The sequence below is a fragment of the Paroedura picta genome, chromosome 1 (assembly GCF_049243985.1).
Source record: "Paroedura picta isolate Pp20150507F chromosome 1, Ppicta_v3.0, whole genome shotgun sequence".
Classification (NCBI taxonomy): Eukaryota; Metazoa; Chordata; class Lepidosauria; order Squamata; family Gekkonidae; genus Paroedura; species Paroedura picta.
Genome location: NC_135369.1, coordinates 29,164,167 through 29,180,248, shown reverse-complemented (window position 1 = coordinate 29,180,248; position 16,082 = coordinate 29,164,167). Strand labels below are relative to the sequence as shown.

Below are 16,082 nucleotides of genomic sequence, written 5' to 3'. Positions count from 1 at the left end.
TTCACGAACTCCCACTGACCCAACTGGCTTACATGGGGATGGCCCAGTCCTGCACATGCTGCTTGAAACGGCACTCGTAGTTGAAGATCTTGTAGCTCAGGTTGACATTTTCCACTTTGCCAGTGAAGAGAAGCCAGAAGAAAAAGTGGTTGATCCAGGGAAGCAGGCAGGGCAGGAACGTGCTGCAGGAAAGGCAGAAGAGGCGAGTTAAAAGATGGATATATCTGGAGATCTGGCACCCAGAGGCCATCTGGGTGCAGGAAAGTTTGCCAGCCTAGCCTTGGCAAAGCAGCAGGGATTGGGGGTCTATAGATCATGCTTGAATGGAAGTGATGTGAACAATGCGTTTTGGCAGGGAAAAGGCTGCTATTTGGATGCAAAGCAGTAAAGCCAAAAGTTCTGTCGCGCTGCAAGAGCTCACTAGTTGGGAAAATCATACTGGGAAAACTTCCTTCTTCAGCAACCTGTAAAACCTTTGCCAGAGCTCTGTAGTGGGATGCTGAAGGAAAGCCTTACCCTCACACAACTCTCCTGAAATGCTGCACATAACTGAGTACACTGAATTGGTGCTCTGGCTCAAAAAAGGCAAACTGCTTGCAAAATCCTTCATGCACAGACAGAAAAACATTGCAATGAGTTGTATCAATACATAGCAATTAGGGTAATTTACAAGAGTTGGGGGGGTATGCAATGATAGAAGAAGAAGAGCTGGTTTTATACCCCACATTTCACTGCCCAAAGGAGTCTTAAAGCGGCTTACAATTGCCTTCTCTTCCTCTCCCCACAACAGGCACCCTGTGAGGTAGGTGGGGCTGAGAGAGCCCTGGCAAGGCTGCTTGGTCAGAAGAGCTCTAACAGGACTATGAGTAGCACAAGTTCACTCAACTGGCTGCATGTAGAGATGCAGGGAATCAAACCTGGCTTGCCAGATTAGTAGCCACTGCTCTTAACCACTACAGCAGCTGGCTCTGTTGTTTAACTGTATCAGGAGTAGGCTAGAGAGATGACACTACAGTTCTTTTTCCTGGTGGTGGGGAATCCTTAGAGTCACACCATGGTACACAGTCCCAATGTCATACCCATACAGTTGATTGGGTAAGGGAGCTGGGCTTTTATCCATGCAGTTGTACAGGGCCCTGCACAGCTCAGAAGGAGACAGAGGAGGGAAATGGAAAGGAAAAAACAAGGAAATGTTCATCAGCAACCTTCCTACAATGCCAGGATAAGGACCCACCTCTTCTCGTCTCAGTGCAACATTTACTCTGTAAGCATCAACACTTGACATATCACGCAGTTTTTTAAAAATTGCAAGAAAAGTTTGATTAAATGGTCCCAGGATGATTCTTCCTATTAAGTATTTCTAAGGGTGCAATTGGGAAACCAGCCATACTCAAGAAGCCTTTGGCTGCAATTCTCTGAAATGTGTGGATGCACATTTTTCTCCACTCAACCCCAAGGTTTCAATTGTGGTGCAACTATACGCCACTAGGTGGCAGCACAATTGTAGTTATCACACGTAGTGGAGTAAGGGAGCGTAAGACAAGACTTAACCAACCAAGAAAAAAACATAATTAATAAATACTGCCTTGAACAGAGAGAAAATGTGGCATCTAAATGTTCTAAGAAAAGTTTTAACAACCCCTAAATCCAGGTGCCAGTTGTCAATGCAAATTATGAATATGCAGCTCCAATAAATATAATAAATAAATAAATGCATACATACATAAAGGATTTTGCAAGCCGTTTCCCTTCTTGACCCAGACCACCAACTCAGTAAACTCAGTTCAGTGCAGCATGGCAGGAGAGTTCTGTGAGCTTCAATGCTCTGTTGTTGGTCATGCAGAGGAACTAATTGACCACGGTGTGAGCCAGGATGCTGGATAGACTAGATGGACTATTGGTCTAATCTTATTCTCTAAACAATAAAATTAATCTACCTTGAGCCTGCATGTTTCTATGGGCAAATCTGGTTGATGTACAATGTAGGAGAGAACCCTCAGGGAGTGAAAGTAATCCAGAATATCAATTTCAGAGAGGGATCCCGTCACAGCTAAGCTTATGCCAGAATAAAAATTGATTAATCTTTAAGGTGCTTCAAGTCCTTTGTTTAATTATCATCTTGGTGTTTTTAAATCAGAGTTCTAATTCATTCCGATTACAATCTGAAGAGGTTTAGAGAATGGCTGGCTTGTTTGCAGGTTTATTTAAGGGATATTTACGTCACATTTTCTCTGCCTTCAAGGCACCGTTTCTGTGATCCACAGCTGGGTTTTGTGTTTTCTGTTGGATTGGGCTCCTTTTGCAAAGGACAGAGTCACACCCTGTGCCTATTGGAGTCTGCAACAGAGCAGCTTATCCAAGATGCAGGGGGAGGCCAAAAGACAGTGACCTGAAATATCTTCTGTTTCTTTATTCCTTCCTTTTTTTCGAACACCCCGGCCTGAGGAAGAGTTCTGCAGAACTTGCAAGCTCATACCCAGAGCATTGTATTATTTTGACTGGTCTTAATAAAAGATGATTAGAGCCTCTTGTGGCGCAGAGTGGTAAGGCAGCAGACATGCAGTCTGAAAGCTCTGCCCATGAGGCTGGGAGTTCGATCCCAGCAGTCGGCTCAAGGTTGACTCAGCCTTCCATCCTTCCGAGGTCGGTAAAATGACTACCCAGCTTGCTGGGGGGTAAACGGTAATGACTGGGGAAGGCACTGGCAAACCACCCTGTATTGAGTCTGCCATGAAAACGATAGAGGGCATCACCCCAAGGGTCAGACATGACTCGGTGCTTTACCTTTACCTTAATAAAAGATGTCCTGCTTTTGTTAGGGAGGGTACATGATAAAAGTGCAATTGCACGGTAGAGGTCAGTTCAAAATGAAGAAGGCAGAATGCTGAGCAGTGGCTGGCAGGCAGACAAACTGGGAACTGGTTATATGCTTTTCTGGGTCCTTTAGAGGAAGAACAGGCTAGAAAGAGAGGCATGGATCTTGACAACTCCATGCCGTTGGAGGCAGAGCTACTCCCTGCTTGCAGGCGCTCTCCGCCTGCATAACCTCCTTTTACCAGTGTAAAACTCCACTGTCAAAGGAACAGAGACACAGCTCTCAGGCCAGAATAAACACATATATTCCACCAGGAAGTTTGTTCTGCTGAAACCCGCTGGTGTGTGATGTGAACCCAAGCTGAGAGTTACCTGATCCAGAGAAGGAGCTCCAGCAGGTAATACCCAACGGCATAGTCCCAGAACCAGCTGGCTGAGGAAGAGGCAGGCTGCAAAGACACATGAAAGAGGAGGAATGGTTTGTACCTCCAGTCCAGCAAGTCTAGGCTGTACTGCTTCTGCTGTACTATGACAAATACGTAGCACTTGCACAGCACTTTCCACTCATGTGCAACAGGCTTCGTATCCAGGGTTGCCAGCCTGAAGATCTCCCAGAAGGACAATTGAGAGAAAGCAAAGTTCAGTTCCCCTGGAGAAAACAGCTGCTTTGGAGGGTGGGCTTGATGGCATTGTACCCTGCGGAGGTCCTCAAACTCCCCAAACCCCGCCTCCCCCAGGCTCCACCCCCAAGCCCCAAATCTGGGGTTGTCAACCCTATATAACATCCATGATCCAGCCTTATAACAACAACCCAGTAAAGAACTGAAGACACCACACTGGTGGGCATGCATGGTGCTTATCAGGTCATACTTCTTCTTTCTTTCGTTTCTCACTGAAATAGATCCCCAGTGAGTTGGAGTGGGCCACAAAATCAGGAGAGTATCTCATCACTCAGTAACCTCAGCACATCTGGGATGGTTCCGTTTTCACTGTAAATTTCCTCAAGAATCCCTGGCCAAGAATGGGACCCATGCAATGGTTGGTGCCACTGCTGAAAAGGCCCAGTTCTTAGCAGGACAGCCTCACTGACGAAAGTGGTGGCCCCTGATTAGTGCAACGTATGGGCAAGGAGAGGGTGGGGAAGATGTCCCTTGAAGTCTATTGGATTCAGGCCTGTCTGGAACCCCCAGGGATTCCACACAAAGATTCCCTCAGCCCCCACCCCTTTCAGAAGGACATACACACAAGATGCTCAATGAGAACAGGTTTATTGCTACTATCCCCCATGGCACCTGGCTGGGCTCCTGAAACTGCTTCATCCCCTTTTAACAGCCTTGCCCAAATCCAGCTCTAAAGTTCCAAAGTGACATCTTGGATCTAGCCTGGAAACAAACTGGTCATGTGCATTGATCATGCAAGCTTTGGGTTATCCGCCCCTTGCGATTAGCTCTCATGAGGAGTTGTTCTTCTGCCTCTCTCTCACCACTCTGCAGGAGCAGCCTTTTAAACTCCCTTCCCTCCTCCTCATCAGAGGTTTTGACACAGGCTGGGAAAATGGCCCCAGGAGCAAGCTGGGCTGCCCAGTCCCTGGACAGCATCTAAGGAGAGTGAGGTGTGGGGTTTCCAGATGCATCCTCCTGTGCGGCAGCCATCTGCCTCCTATCTCAAAGGGCCCTGCAGGGCCCAGATAGCCCAGGGAAGCCTGATCCCGTCAGATCTTGGAAGCTAAGCAGGGTCATCCCTAGCAAGTATTGGGAAGGGACACCACCAAGCAACATGAGGGGTCATTCCTCCAAGAGTCATACCTCCAAGGAACACCATGGAGGCAGAAAAGGCAAATCACCTCCCAAGGTCCCCTTGCTTGGCTGCCAGACAATCCTAAGATCTATGCTACACATGCCATAGGATAAATAATAATAGCCAGTAGAACTCCTCAGGATCATTCCTGGCTGCCAGTGGCCCTCTAGGACAGGGGCTGGCAAATGCTGGCAGGGGCTCATGGGAATTGTAGTCCATGAAAATCTGAAGGACCACAGGTTGACTACCCCTGCTCTAGGAGACCTGTCTCTTCAGGAATTCCCCTGGCACATTCAAGGGCCAACCTGCTCCCATCTCACCCCTTTGAGACGAGGTGGCTCCCTCTGCCATTCCATGCCCACTTTACAGCTACAAGCACATTCTCTCAGCCACGGTTGACTGGCAAGAGACTCCTGCATGGCTGGGTAAACACTGAAATGGGATGGTGTGGTTCTGCCTCTTGAAACTGGGCTTCTCCCCTCCCCGGGTGGCACTGACTTCATGGGAGACACATGTGCTCAGCTTCCTCCAGTGTGACTGGGTTATTAGATATCCTACCAGCCACGTGGAAGTTGATCTCAGGGCAGAATCTGGCCTCTGTGCAGATGGGAGAATGCCTGAAGGGGTGAAGGCCAGCCACTTGCATGCAGAAATTCAGTACCATGAAGCACAATGCAACAGAGCAGACACAAATGCAAACTCCACATTCATCCTCCCCCTTCCCTGGGATCATTTTCCTTATTATAGTGGCTGAGAGAAAGGAACTTGGCAGGGAAATTGAGAGGCTTGCTAATGTGCAAGCAGCCCCTGGGGAAAATACTTAGCCTAACCAGGTAAGCCTAACCAAGATGCTGTGGCATTTTTGACTCGCTTTGCTTCTCCCAGGCCTTGGAAAAATATAACATGGCTCTTCGTATATCAGAAATATGTTCCCATGCAGTTAACTTGGAGAAATAATGAAGGTTGCCAAATGTTGATTCAGCACCAAGTACTATCAGCCGTGGCCATGACCTCAAAGCAGCCTCATAACACGTGTGTTTAGGGAAGCACACATGACGCTTTCTCTCAACATTTTCCCATTGTAGGCCCTAACTAGAGATGCCAACCTCCAAGTGGGAGCTGGGGAATCCCCTGGAATTGAAGCTCATCTCCTGACTATGGAGAGTAGTTGCATTGGAGAAAATGGAGGTTTGGAAGGTGGACTCTATGCCATTGTACCTCACTGAGCTCCTTGTCCTCCCCTGGCTCCACCTGCCCTGGCTCCAGTCCAGGAGTTTTTCAGCCTGGATCTGGCAACCCTACCCCCCATAGAATCATAGAATCATATTGGAAGGGACCTCCTGGGTCATCTAGTCCAACCTCCTGCACTATGCAGGACACTCACAAGCCTATCATTCATCTAATGTAACCTGCCACCCCCTTAAGCCTTCACAGAATCAGCCTCTCCGTCAGATGGCTATCCAGCCTCTGTTTAAAAATTTCCAAAGAAGATGGAGAACCTACCACCTCCCGAGGAAACCTGTTCCACTGAGGAACTGCTCTAACTGTCAGGAACTTCTTCCGGATGTTTAGATGGAATTTCTTTTGAATTAATTTCATCCCATTCATTCTGGTCTGTCCCTCTGGGGCAAGAGAGAACAACTCTGCTCCATCCTCTATATGGCAGCCTTTTAAATACTTGAAGATGGCTATCAGATCCTGTCTTAGTTGTCTCCTCTCCAGTCTAAACAGACCAAGCTCCCCCAACCTTTCCTCATATGTCTTGGTCTCCAAAACCCCTCACCATCTTCGTTGCTCTTCTCTGGACACGCTCCAGTTTGTCTACATCCCTCTTCAACTGGGGTGCCCAAAACTGAACACAGTACTCCAAGTGAGGCCGAACCAGAGCAGAGTAAAGTGGTACCATCACCTCCTTTGATCTGGACACGATACTCCATCCCCCACCAGTGGCTAGGAAGGACCTGGGAACCTTAAGTCCCACAGACAATCAAGCAGCTCTCTCTCTTTTTAAAGATGTTTCCCTTATTGGCTGTGGGAGTAGCAGTTACAATGTAACAGAGAACAGAACCTATCCTGGGCTAAACAATTTCACAATAAATATCAATAGTGTTACCCAAATTGCTGGGGATTTATGAATATAGCAAGAGGCTGGGTAACGCAGGATCTTTACTACCAATTTTTACGGGGTCCTTTCCCTGGAAGAAACCCTTCTTAAATAAAGAAGACAAAAGCTTACACTCAGGGGATTTATTTGGGGAAAATATCAGGGTTACATTCAAAACACACACAGAAGCAAAAACCATACATACACTAAGTTCTACAGGGGCACAAGTTACACTAAGTTCTACAGGGGGACAAGTTCAAGATACTGCACCTTTCTTGGATCCAAGCAGCCCAGACACAGGTTGACGACATCAGGGGGTGGACAGGATGCCGGGTGTGGACAACACAACACACACACTTATGCCAAGAGTTCAAACGGGCTTTTCCCCTTACGTCCAGGTTACTGGAGAGTGCCATGCGTCCACTTTACTCCCGAGTAAGCCTGGGGCAATTGCCCGCGTGATGCACCATAATCTGTTATCCAAATTGCTGAACACGTGTCCTAAAAACACGTATCTTTGAGCTTGTGGGGAATATTAGCTCAAATGCTGCGAGAGGGGGGTAACTTAGCGTTTATCAGATCGTTACCTATGTCTACGAGGGTTTATTACGCCTGTGGGAACTCAAGGCAAACACAGATTTAAAGGTAAAATATTAATATAAGCTTTTATTGAAAGGAAAATAACAAAAGTACACACAAATAGCTAACACACATACAAGCAGTCATATAGAGAAGGGGGAGGAAGAGTGGAAGGCTTGATAGTTACCTGTCCGAGGAGTGGTGGGTCAGAGGAAGAAGCACGAACCAGCGTGGGAGGTCCCGGGTTGGAAGACACTCAGAGTGGCTGTGTGAAGCCACAGTTTTTATAGGATTTTGGGAAGGGGGCTATGTGACAAGGCTCAGGTAAGCATGTGCTGGAAGTTTCCAGGGTCCCCAGAGATTAGGACAATACCTGGCCAAGTGGGGGGTAATGGCCGTAAATGGATTTGGATAAAGGTATTAATGGCTCTGAGGAAGAGAGCCATCAGGTCTAGCTGGCAGGGTGTGGGGAGGAAATATCCCCTGGCAGAGGGGCCAAGTGTGAAAAATGTTGCAAGACAAAGGATTTTCCTAGGAGCCCTTAGGCAAACAGGAGGAAGCCAGTCCACTCACTTAGAAATACAATGGGGGGGGGGGGTGAGCTGATGCAAGCTTGAGTCCAGAGGTACCTCTGGGCCAGGCAAAGGCTGTCATTCCCAACCTAAGGCAGAGAGCAAGATTTCTAAGATGGAGTCTGGCCTGGCTTGGCTGACCCTAGCAGTGTCATGGCTTTAGCTTAAGCCTAGACTATTGTGGGGTGCCATTGGTTGTAGAAGACAGTGTGCCAAGGCATAAGGCAGGGATCCTGCCATGCGTAACAATAGACGTTTCTTATCTCTTCTTTTATATATGTGTATATTAGAACAATCATGTGTATATTAGAACAACCAGTTACAATGGCAAATATTTTCCTTATACAAAATATTTAGTTCATGGCCAAGGAAAAGAAGGAATCCGTATTAAAAGTATGCTCAAGAGCCAGGGAGATATACATGCCCCTCTAGTTCTAATCTGTAATCCTGAATGCTTTAACATCACCACATGATTGGATGTACCTTGTTGGTGTGGTCCTGGTATATGACACTGACGTTTTCGCTGTGGGGAAACCACAGGAAGCGGAAATACTCGGATTTCTTCAGGTGACTATCTAGATTGTCGAGGACCTGGGAGAGACATAAGCCAATATAACTGTTTTTAAAATGGGATATTGCTCAAGTCCTGAAGAAAATTCAACTGTGTTCAAAAATTCAGGTTCAGAGAAAAAACCAGGGCAGTCCCTTGACTGCTCAAGAGGTCTGCACTTGGAGCCCAGAATAACTTTGAAAGGGGTTAAGAGTTAGAATTGCCATCTGTGGGTTAGGAAAAACCAGGAGATTTTGTAGGATGAGCCTGGGAAAGGTAGGGTATGGTGGAGGGTGGAACCTCAGTAAGCTACAAAGCCACACAGATGACCCTCAAGGCCCCACCTGGAGACTGGCAGCTCTATTAAGAGTATTTGTAGGGAGGCTAGAAACCACTGTGTGTACATTTTTTTTAATGAACAGTAAAGCAGAAATCATGTGGGGTTTAAATATCTTTGCGGAGACAACAGAGCCTATCCTACCATTCAGCTATTGGTTTGTTGACAGAAAAGACAACCCTCCCTCACACATATACACTAGCTTAGCATTGTGCAGAGGATTCCAGCTGCAAACAAACTAGGCCTCATCAAAAGCCAGTTCATCTTCCTCAGTTATGGTTAGAGTCCTGTGGCAGTGTATGTTAAACTAAATGAAACACATTGGCAGAACCCTCAAAGCTCCAATCTAGGTCCAAACTAGACAGGATGCTGAGAATTCCACATCTGGAGCTCCCATTGCCCATGAATACCATTTCTAGGAGATCTTGGCATCTATGTTTTGTCTGTTGCCCCTATGAGCAACTGGCCACTGTGTGAAACAAGACCTTAGACTAAATGGACCACTGGTCTGATCCATCAGGGCTCTTATGTTCTTTTGGGGCCCGTAGATGCAAGTGAACAATGCGATTTGTTTTCATAGAACATTGGGGTTGGGTCAGGCTGGTGTAGAGGGAAACAGGAATCTTTGTCTGGAGCCCATGGGTAGCCTTGACTGTCAAATAGAAGAAGAAGAAGAAGAAGAAGAAGAAGAAGAAGAAGAAGAAGAAGAAGAAGAAGAAGAAGAGTTGATTCTTATATGCGGCTTTTCTCTACCCGAAGGAGGCTCAAAGCGGCTTACAGTCGCCTTCCCATTCCTCTCCCCACAACAGACACCCTGTGGGGTGGGTGAGGCTGAGAGAACTCTGATATCACTGCTCGGTCAGAACAGTTTTATCAGGGCCTATGATGAGCCCAAGGTCACCCAGCTGGTTGCATGTGTGGGAGCGCAGAATTGAACCCGGCATGCCAGATTATAAGTCCGCACTCCCAATCACTACACCAAACTGGCTCTCAAATAGTCAGTCTAGCCATTTATCAGGACCCTGGTACTAAATGAGTGGGATTGCAAGGGACTTACTGTTACTATAAACAGGATGATTGTTAAAGTTATTGGGGAGCTGGAAAACAGTTCATGAATACAGCACCAATAGAGGGTAGATCAACAAATTCAACAAGTTTGTTGAGCCAGCTTGGTATAGTGGTTAGGAACGTGGACCTCTAATCTGGGGAGCCGGTTTTGATTCCCCACTCCTCCTCCACATGCAGCCAGTTGGGTGACCTTGGAATTGCCACAGCACTGATAAGGCTGTTCTGACCAAGCAGTGATATCAGGGCTCTCTCAGCCTCACCCACCTCACAGGGTGTCTGTTGTGGGGAAAGGGAAGGCGACTGTAAACCGCTTTGAGACTCCTTCGGGTAGGGAAAAGTGGCATAGAAGAACCAACTCTTCTTCTTCAGTAACATCAGGGCTCTCTCAGCCTCACCCTCCTCACAGGGTGTCTGTTGTGGGGAGAAGAAATGGAAGGCGACTGTAAGCCGCTTTGAGACTCCCTCTGGTAGAGAAAAACAACTCTTCCTCTTCAAGTGGGGTGTACTGGGGGTGTCCATTCCTTTTGAAACAACTGACAAAACCAACCATCCTCTCCCTGATTTTGTCAGACTGCAGTAAAACCAAACAATAACATTAATTAAAAAATCCTATTCTTTTCACAAGTCTCAGTGTTCCTCAGCAATCGGGCATGGAGGGTTCAAGAGGTCAAGGGGGGTAGAATCAAGAGGGATCAGAAGAGGTAGAACATATGTGGAAGCCAAGGAATATATTCCACTGAGCTCCCTGGAAGCAAAATGAATGCAGTAATGAAAATTAACAGGAATAATAATATATACAATGAAAACAAGGCAGCTTTTGAGATGCAAGCAGCAGGGGAAATGGCATATCAGATGTGATTAATCCTGAATGTGAAATGAACTTCTCCTCGCTGGCATTTCATTCTGCTGAGAAAGAAGTCACGACAATGTCCAAAATATTTTTTATCTTACCCTTTCTCCAAGGAGCTAATGGCAATGTCTACAGTTGTCCCTTCCTCTATCTTATCTTCATAACAACCCTGTCAAGTATGTTGGGCTGAGAAAGAGATGGGTCTTGGAACCCAGATTTCTCATGTTCTGGTGCAAGCCCAGTACGGCATGCTGGCTCTAAAATAAAATACGGACGAATCTATCCATAGCCGACCCCCTCTGTGCTATGAGATCTGAGGTAAAGGTAAAGGTAAAGGTATCCCCTGTGCAAGCACCGAGTCATGTCTGACCCTTGGGGTGACGCCCTCCAGCGTTTTCATGGCAGACTCAATACGGGGTGGTTTGCCAGTGCCTTCCCCAGTCATTACCGTTTACCCCCCAGCAAGCTGGGTACTCATTTTACCGACCTCGGAAGGATGGAAGGCTGAGTCAACCTTGAGCCGGCTGCTGGGATTGAACTCCCAGCCTCATGGGCAAAGCTTTCAGACTTTCAGAGCCTTACCACTCTGCGCCACAAGAGGCTCATGAGATCTGAAGTGTTCATAAAAAATAAGGACTCGGTTGCATTTGGCAACCCCAGTTCAAGGAGATAAAGGCCAATGATTCTGACTGGCACCTTGATGTAACAGTTATTCTGGCCTGATCAGAAACTAATGCAAGGACCCCAAGTTCTGTATCTCTGTCCTCTTTCCAAGACTACATTTATCGGATGGGGGACGATGCGTGGAGATGGATTATGGGAGCAACGGAGCTTTTTCATTTTGAGAAATTGTCCTTGGGTAGTTGTTTTTGACTGCCACTGCCTGAATGAGCATCATTAAGAAGATGGAGCTGTTTAAATCATGCCGGCTCTATTTTTCATGCATCACCTCCAGCCACAGTTGGAAGGCTCCCTGATGGATTTGACAACCTCGTCGTGATCTATTCATTCTCTTGCTTACCCCTCCTCTTGCCTCTCTAGACAAAACAAACGGGTACTTAGCTAGTTTGCTTCTGGTAACCCAAGAAACCCAATTCTCACGTACATTGTGTTAAAAAGGCAGAGGTAACACGAGAGACATTGGATCAAGGAGTCCAGTCCAGATAAAACTAATTTGAGGGGAAATTCCCCTTATTGAAATGTGCTAGCAAAAATACCAGTTTATATCCTAAGGGGAATTTCTCCCAGCACTTACAATTACGGATGCCAGTTCATCTGGGACTTTTATGGCAGAAACTCCCCGCAGAGGCTGAATAACATTGAATTCGGCAGATCGTCACACTGCTCTTTTTAAATTAACAAGATTTAAATTGATATATATGCAAAAAAAAAAAAAAAAAGATTCAACCTCCTCTCCCCCACATTTTCACCAGGGATTGTAGACCTGAAGCAATGCCAGATGGAGCCAGTACAATTTTCCTGAAAACAGTACGCAGCCAACAATTCAGAAGTTGGACAGGTTACAAGCCTATGGTTTAGTGAGGCTTCTTCTCCAAGGCTTCTTCTCCTGCAACTCCTCCTGACCATCCCCCCTCCAACCCCGTGTCTGGCTTCAGAGGTTACAGCAAATTGTTAGGCAGTCACAGTAAATTGGCCATGGTTTTAAAAAAAACCCTAAAAACTAAAGCATTCACGTAGTTTTAAATGGAAAATGTCTCCCTCCTTCCCTCCCATCAAGCAAGAATCAGAGAAGCTAGAAAGTAGGGAGGCCATCTTTCACCCGGTGGGCCTGGCTTCCTCCCCCCTGAAGCTGACAGATCAGAAGTAGCAGCAAAATACAAATTTGCTTCTCCAGCCCTGGACTTCGATCCTATGAATGACTTCTGGGCACGCTAGAGAGTCCCTGCCACAAAGCACATTTCCCCAAACCTTCCATCTGCACATGCTCAAAGGCTTTCAGTGAGCACTTGTACAAATGGCAGTTTTAGCAGAAGTAGCCAGGCTTCTACAGCAGGGAGTCTCTAACATGCACAGAGGTCATCCATAGTTTGCCAGTCCTTTGTGATCCAAAATGGATTCTAGAATGATCACAGACAAAGACGGCCATGGGACACAGATCTCTTTGTTGACTCTGTCAACAATTTGTACTCTGCCTTTCTCCACAATGGGGACTTAAGGCAGCTTATATTCTTCCCCTCTCCCCCATTTAATTCTCAGAACAATACTGTGAGGTAGGCTAACCTGAGAGAATGTGACTGGCCCAAGGTCACACAGTGACCTTCCATGGCATGAATGGGGATTCCTATTCAGGTATCCCAGGTACGCTTCCAACACTTACACCACACTGACAGTGGGGAATCGGAGAAGGTCTCCAAAGCAGCCTTTCTGGGGGCATCTTGTGGCCACCTTTCCTATTGGGAGTTGGGCTGCAGTAAAACCTTTCGGTTTCTGGGTCGGACCTGGAGTGCAACCTCTATTGGGAAACAGTCACCCAAAACTTCCAGGCCTGAAGCTCTTTTGTTCCTGGCCTTTGGGAGCTAAAACAAACTTCAGCCTACAAGGGAATGAACAAGGGATCCTCCTGTTTTCCAAGTTTAACGGTGGACAGCCATCTTTCCATCTCAACTCTGGCTGATTGTTTACAGTGACTCCACTGTAAAAGGCAGGAGGGAAATACCAGTTCAGAAGGAGAGATGAATAATGATGTGATTTAGTCATCTGTGCTACGGAGTGTAACCTTATTACATTCAGCAAATTAACAACAGAGCTGTCTAATTTAGGAAGACAAAATACCCCATCACAAGCGACTGCTCTCAGTTACATCACTCTGGGACCTGTCTGTTTTGTTGTCGTCTGCCTGTATCTTTTGAAGGACTAATGAATTTACCTGAGCCAATTACTGCTTTGTTTTGTTGGTGGCACTGAATAGATTCAGGAGCAGATCATCATAAATTATACATTTCTCTGATACATTCAGGGGACAGCATTTGGGCAACCAGTTGCTTGCCATGTTGTTTAGAAAGTGGGTGAAGAATTGTAGTAGGTATTACTGACACATGATTAGCCTTTGGGAGGACCATAACAGAAGGGCAGGAGCACTAGAGACGCTTAAACATTTGTTCCAGGCTTAGAGCGATAGTTTGCATACCCTGCTGGTACCTCAAACTAGCAGAGCTACTATGCAATCCAACGTACAACCACCAAGAGCACATCTATCCACCCACTTATTAAATTTATAGAAGAAGAAGAAGAAGAGTTGGTTCTTATATGCCGCTTTTCCCTACCCGAAGGAGGCTCAAAGCGGCTTACAGTCGCCTTCCCATTCCTCTCCCCACAACAGACCCCCTGTGAGGTGGGTGAGGCTGAGAGAGCCCTGATATCACTGCCCGGTCAGAACAGTTTTATCAGTGCTGTGGGGAGCCCAAGGTCACCCAGCTGGCAGCATGTGGGGGAGCGCAGAATCGAACCCGGCATGCCAGATTAGAAGTCCGTACTCCTAACCACTACACGAAACTGGCTCTACACCAGACCACTACACCAAAATAGCCCACCTTCTTCCTGGGACTCAAGGCAGGTTACATGACTAAAAATCCCCATTAAAACCCCACCTTAAAAACAGCATTATCCCCACAAAACCAAGACAGCAAGATCCCTTCAACCTCCCACAGTCATCTAACAAGGGGGTGTACTAGATCAGGGGTAGTCAACCTGTGGTCCTCCAGATGTCCATGGACTACAATTATCATGAGCCCCTTCCAGCGTTTGCTGGCAGGGACTCATGGGAATTGTAGTCCATGGACATCTGGAGGACCACAGGTTGACTACCCCTGCACTAAATGTTATAGTGGAGCTGGGGGAGGGGCTTTTTTTGGGGGAAATGACAATAGAAACACTCTTTCAACCCACTATACATCACAGGTTTGTTATAACCACCCGCACCAATACATAGCCAAGAAATTAATTTCTGAAATAAAAAGTCTGATCAAGATAACTCGTGCTGCTGCTTTGCTCATCTTCTACCAACACTACTGCAGAAATAAAGTAATTATAATAAAAATGCAGGTGCTGGGATAACAGCAGTGAGACAAGGGAGCTCATTGCCACTAATGCCATGCTGGGGTTTGCTACCGAACACTGAAAGTGAAAAATGCTGTGTTCTTTTGCTTTTCCCCAGAGGTCACTTTGCTGCAGGTGGCAGGACAGGCGTTCACTTTGCAAGCTGCCTGGGGGGTGGATGGAACCTGCTCCTCTTGTCCCAATCAGAAAATGCTTCCAGGGAAAATCTTTTGTTGTCCCAACAAATATCTCCAATAGCCAACTATTATTGCCACAAGCTCCGACAACAGCAGTCATGGGCAAGAGAGGAAAACCAGGGTAGCCATATGAAGAAGAAGAAGAGTTGGTTCTTATATGCCGCTTTTCTCTACCCGAAGGAGGCTCAAAGTGGCTTACAGTCGCCTTCCCATTCCTCTCCCCACAACAGACACCCTGTGAGGTGGGTGAGGCTGAGAGAGCACTGATATCACTGCTCGGTCAGAACAGTTTTATCAGTGCCCTGGCGAGCCCAAGGTCACCCAGCTGGCTGCATGTGAAGGAGTGCAGAATCGATCCCGGCATGCCAGATTAGAAGTCCGCACTCCTAACCACTACACCAAACTGGGTCTCATATGTCACTATGAATCACTGCCAACGAAGAGACTGGGCCCTCCAACCACATATCTATTCCCCACCACAGCAGAAGTCATTGCCTCGCTTATCATGAATATTTCAAGCACCTTCTCGTTTGCTTGTTCCCTTCCAGTTCACTGGCCCTTTAACATGAAGCCTGGAGACTGGGAAATGGCCCTTAACGCACAAGATTAATGGGGAGATTAGCATTTACATGATGGTGTCCCTCTTCAAACAGAAGTACAACCCATTAGGAGCTGGAAAGATCTGCAGCCTTTGTATCCCCTCAGTTCTTTGGCTACATAGACATTGTCAGAACACCAAGCTCTAGAAAGTGGCTTTAAAAAAAAACAACAGCCACCATATTTTTATAAGTTATTAATTAATTTCGGTTGTTTCCAAGTAAAGAGTTTTTGAACTGCTTTCAAACTCCGCTAAAGCCCCTGGAGCGCCCTTCAGCCTCAGTTTTTGTTACTTAGCATGAATTAGAAGCCGAAACATCTGCAGAAAAGAGCATCGTGATCAGGGAATCTCAATCTCTACTGAGGTCTGAACTATCGGAATTAGACCACCTGCAATCTGAATCCAATCCCATAAACTTGTTGATATTCTGTATCTGGGATAAACAGACCCATTTGGTTCTGCTTGGCAGTGTTTTGAAAGAGCCAAGAATGAGGCTTCTGTCCCTGTTCCTCTAGAGTAGCTGGTGGACTAAGGCAATCACAGCAGTATTTAAGGACTCA

General features: G+C 46.6%; 1 protein-coding gene across 4 annotated transcripts in view; it reads right to left on the bottom strand.

Annotated features, from left to right (window-relative positions):
- Positions 1–16,082, bottom strand: part of LOC143834692 (L-gulonolactone oxidase-like) — a 60,871-nt gene that overhangs the window by 5,707 nt on the left and 39,082 nt on the right. For all 4 annotated transcript variants that reach the window (XR_013229876.1, XM_077331377.1, XM_077331384.1 and 1 more), the window contains 3 exons: positions 8,350–8,457; positions 3,187–3,263; positions 33–182 (listed from right to left, as the gene is read on the bottom strand). Coding sequence is in view for 3 of the 4 variants with exons in the window: in XM_077331377.1 (XP_077187492.1) it covers positions 33–182; positions 3,187–3,263; positions 8,350–8,457 (335 nt within the window). In the remaining variant the exon portion in view is untranslated. The remainder of the gene's footprint in view (positions 1–32; positions 183–3,186; positions 3,264–8,349; positions 8,458–16,082) is intronic.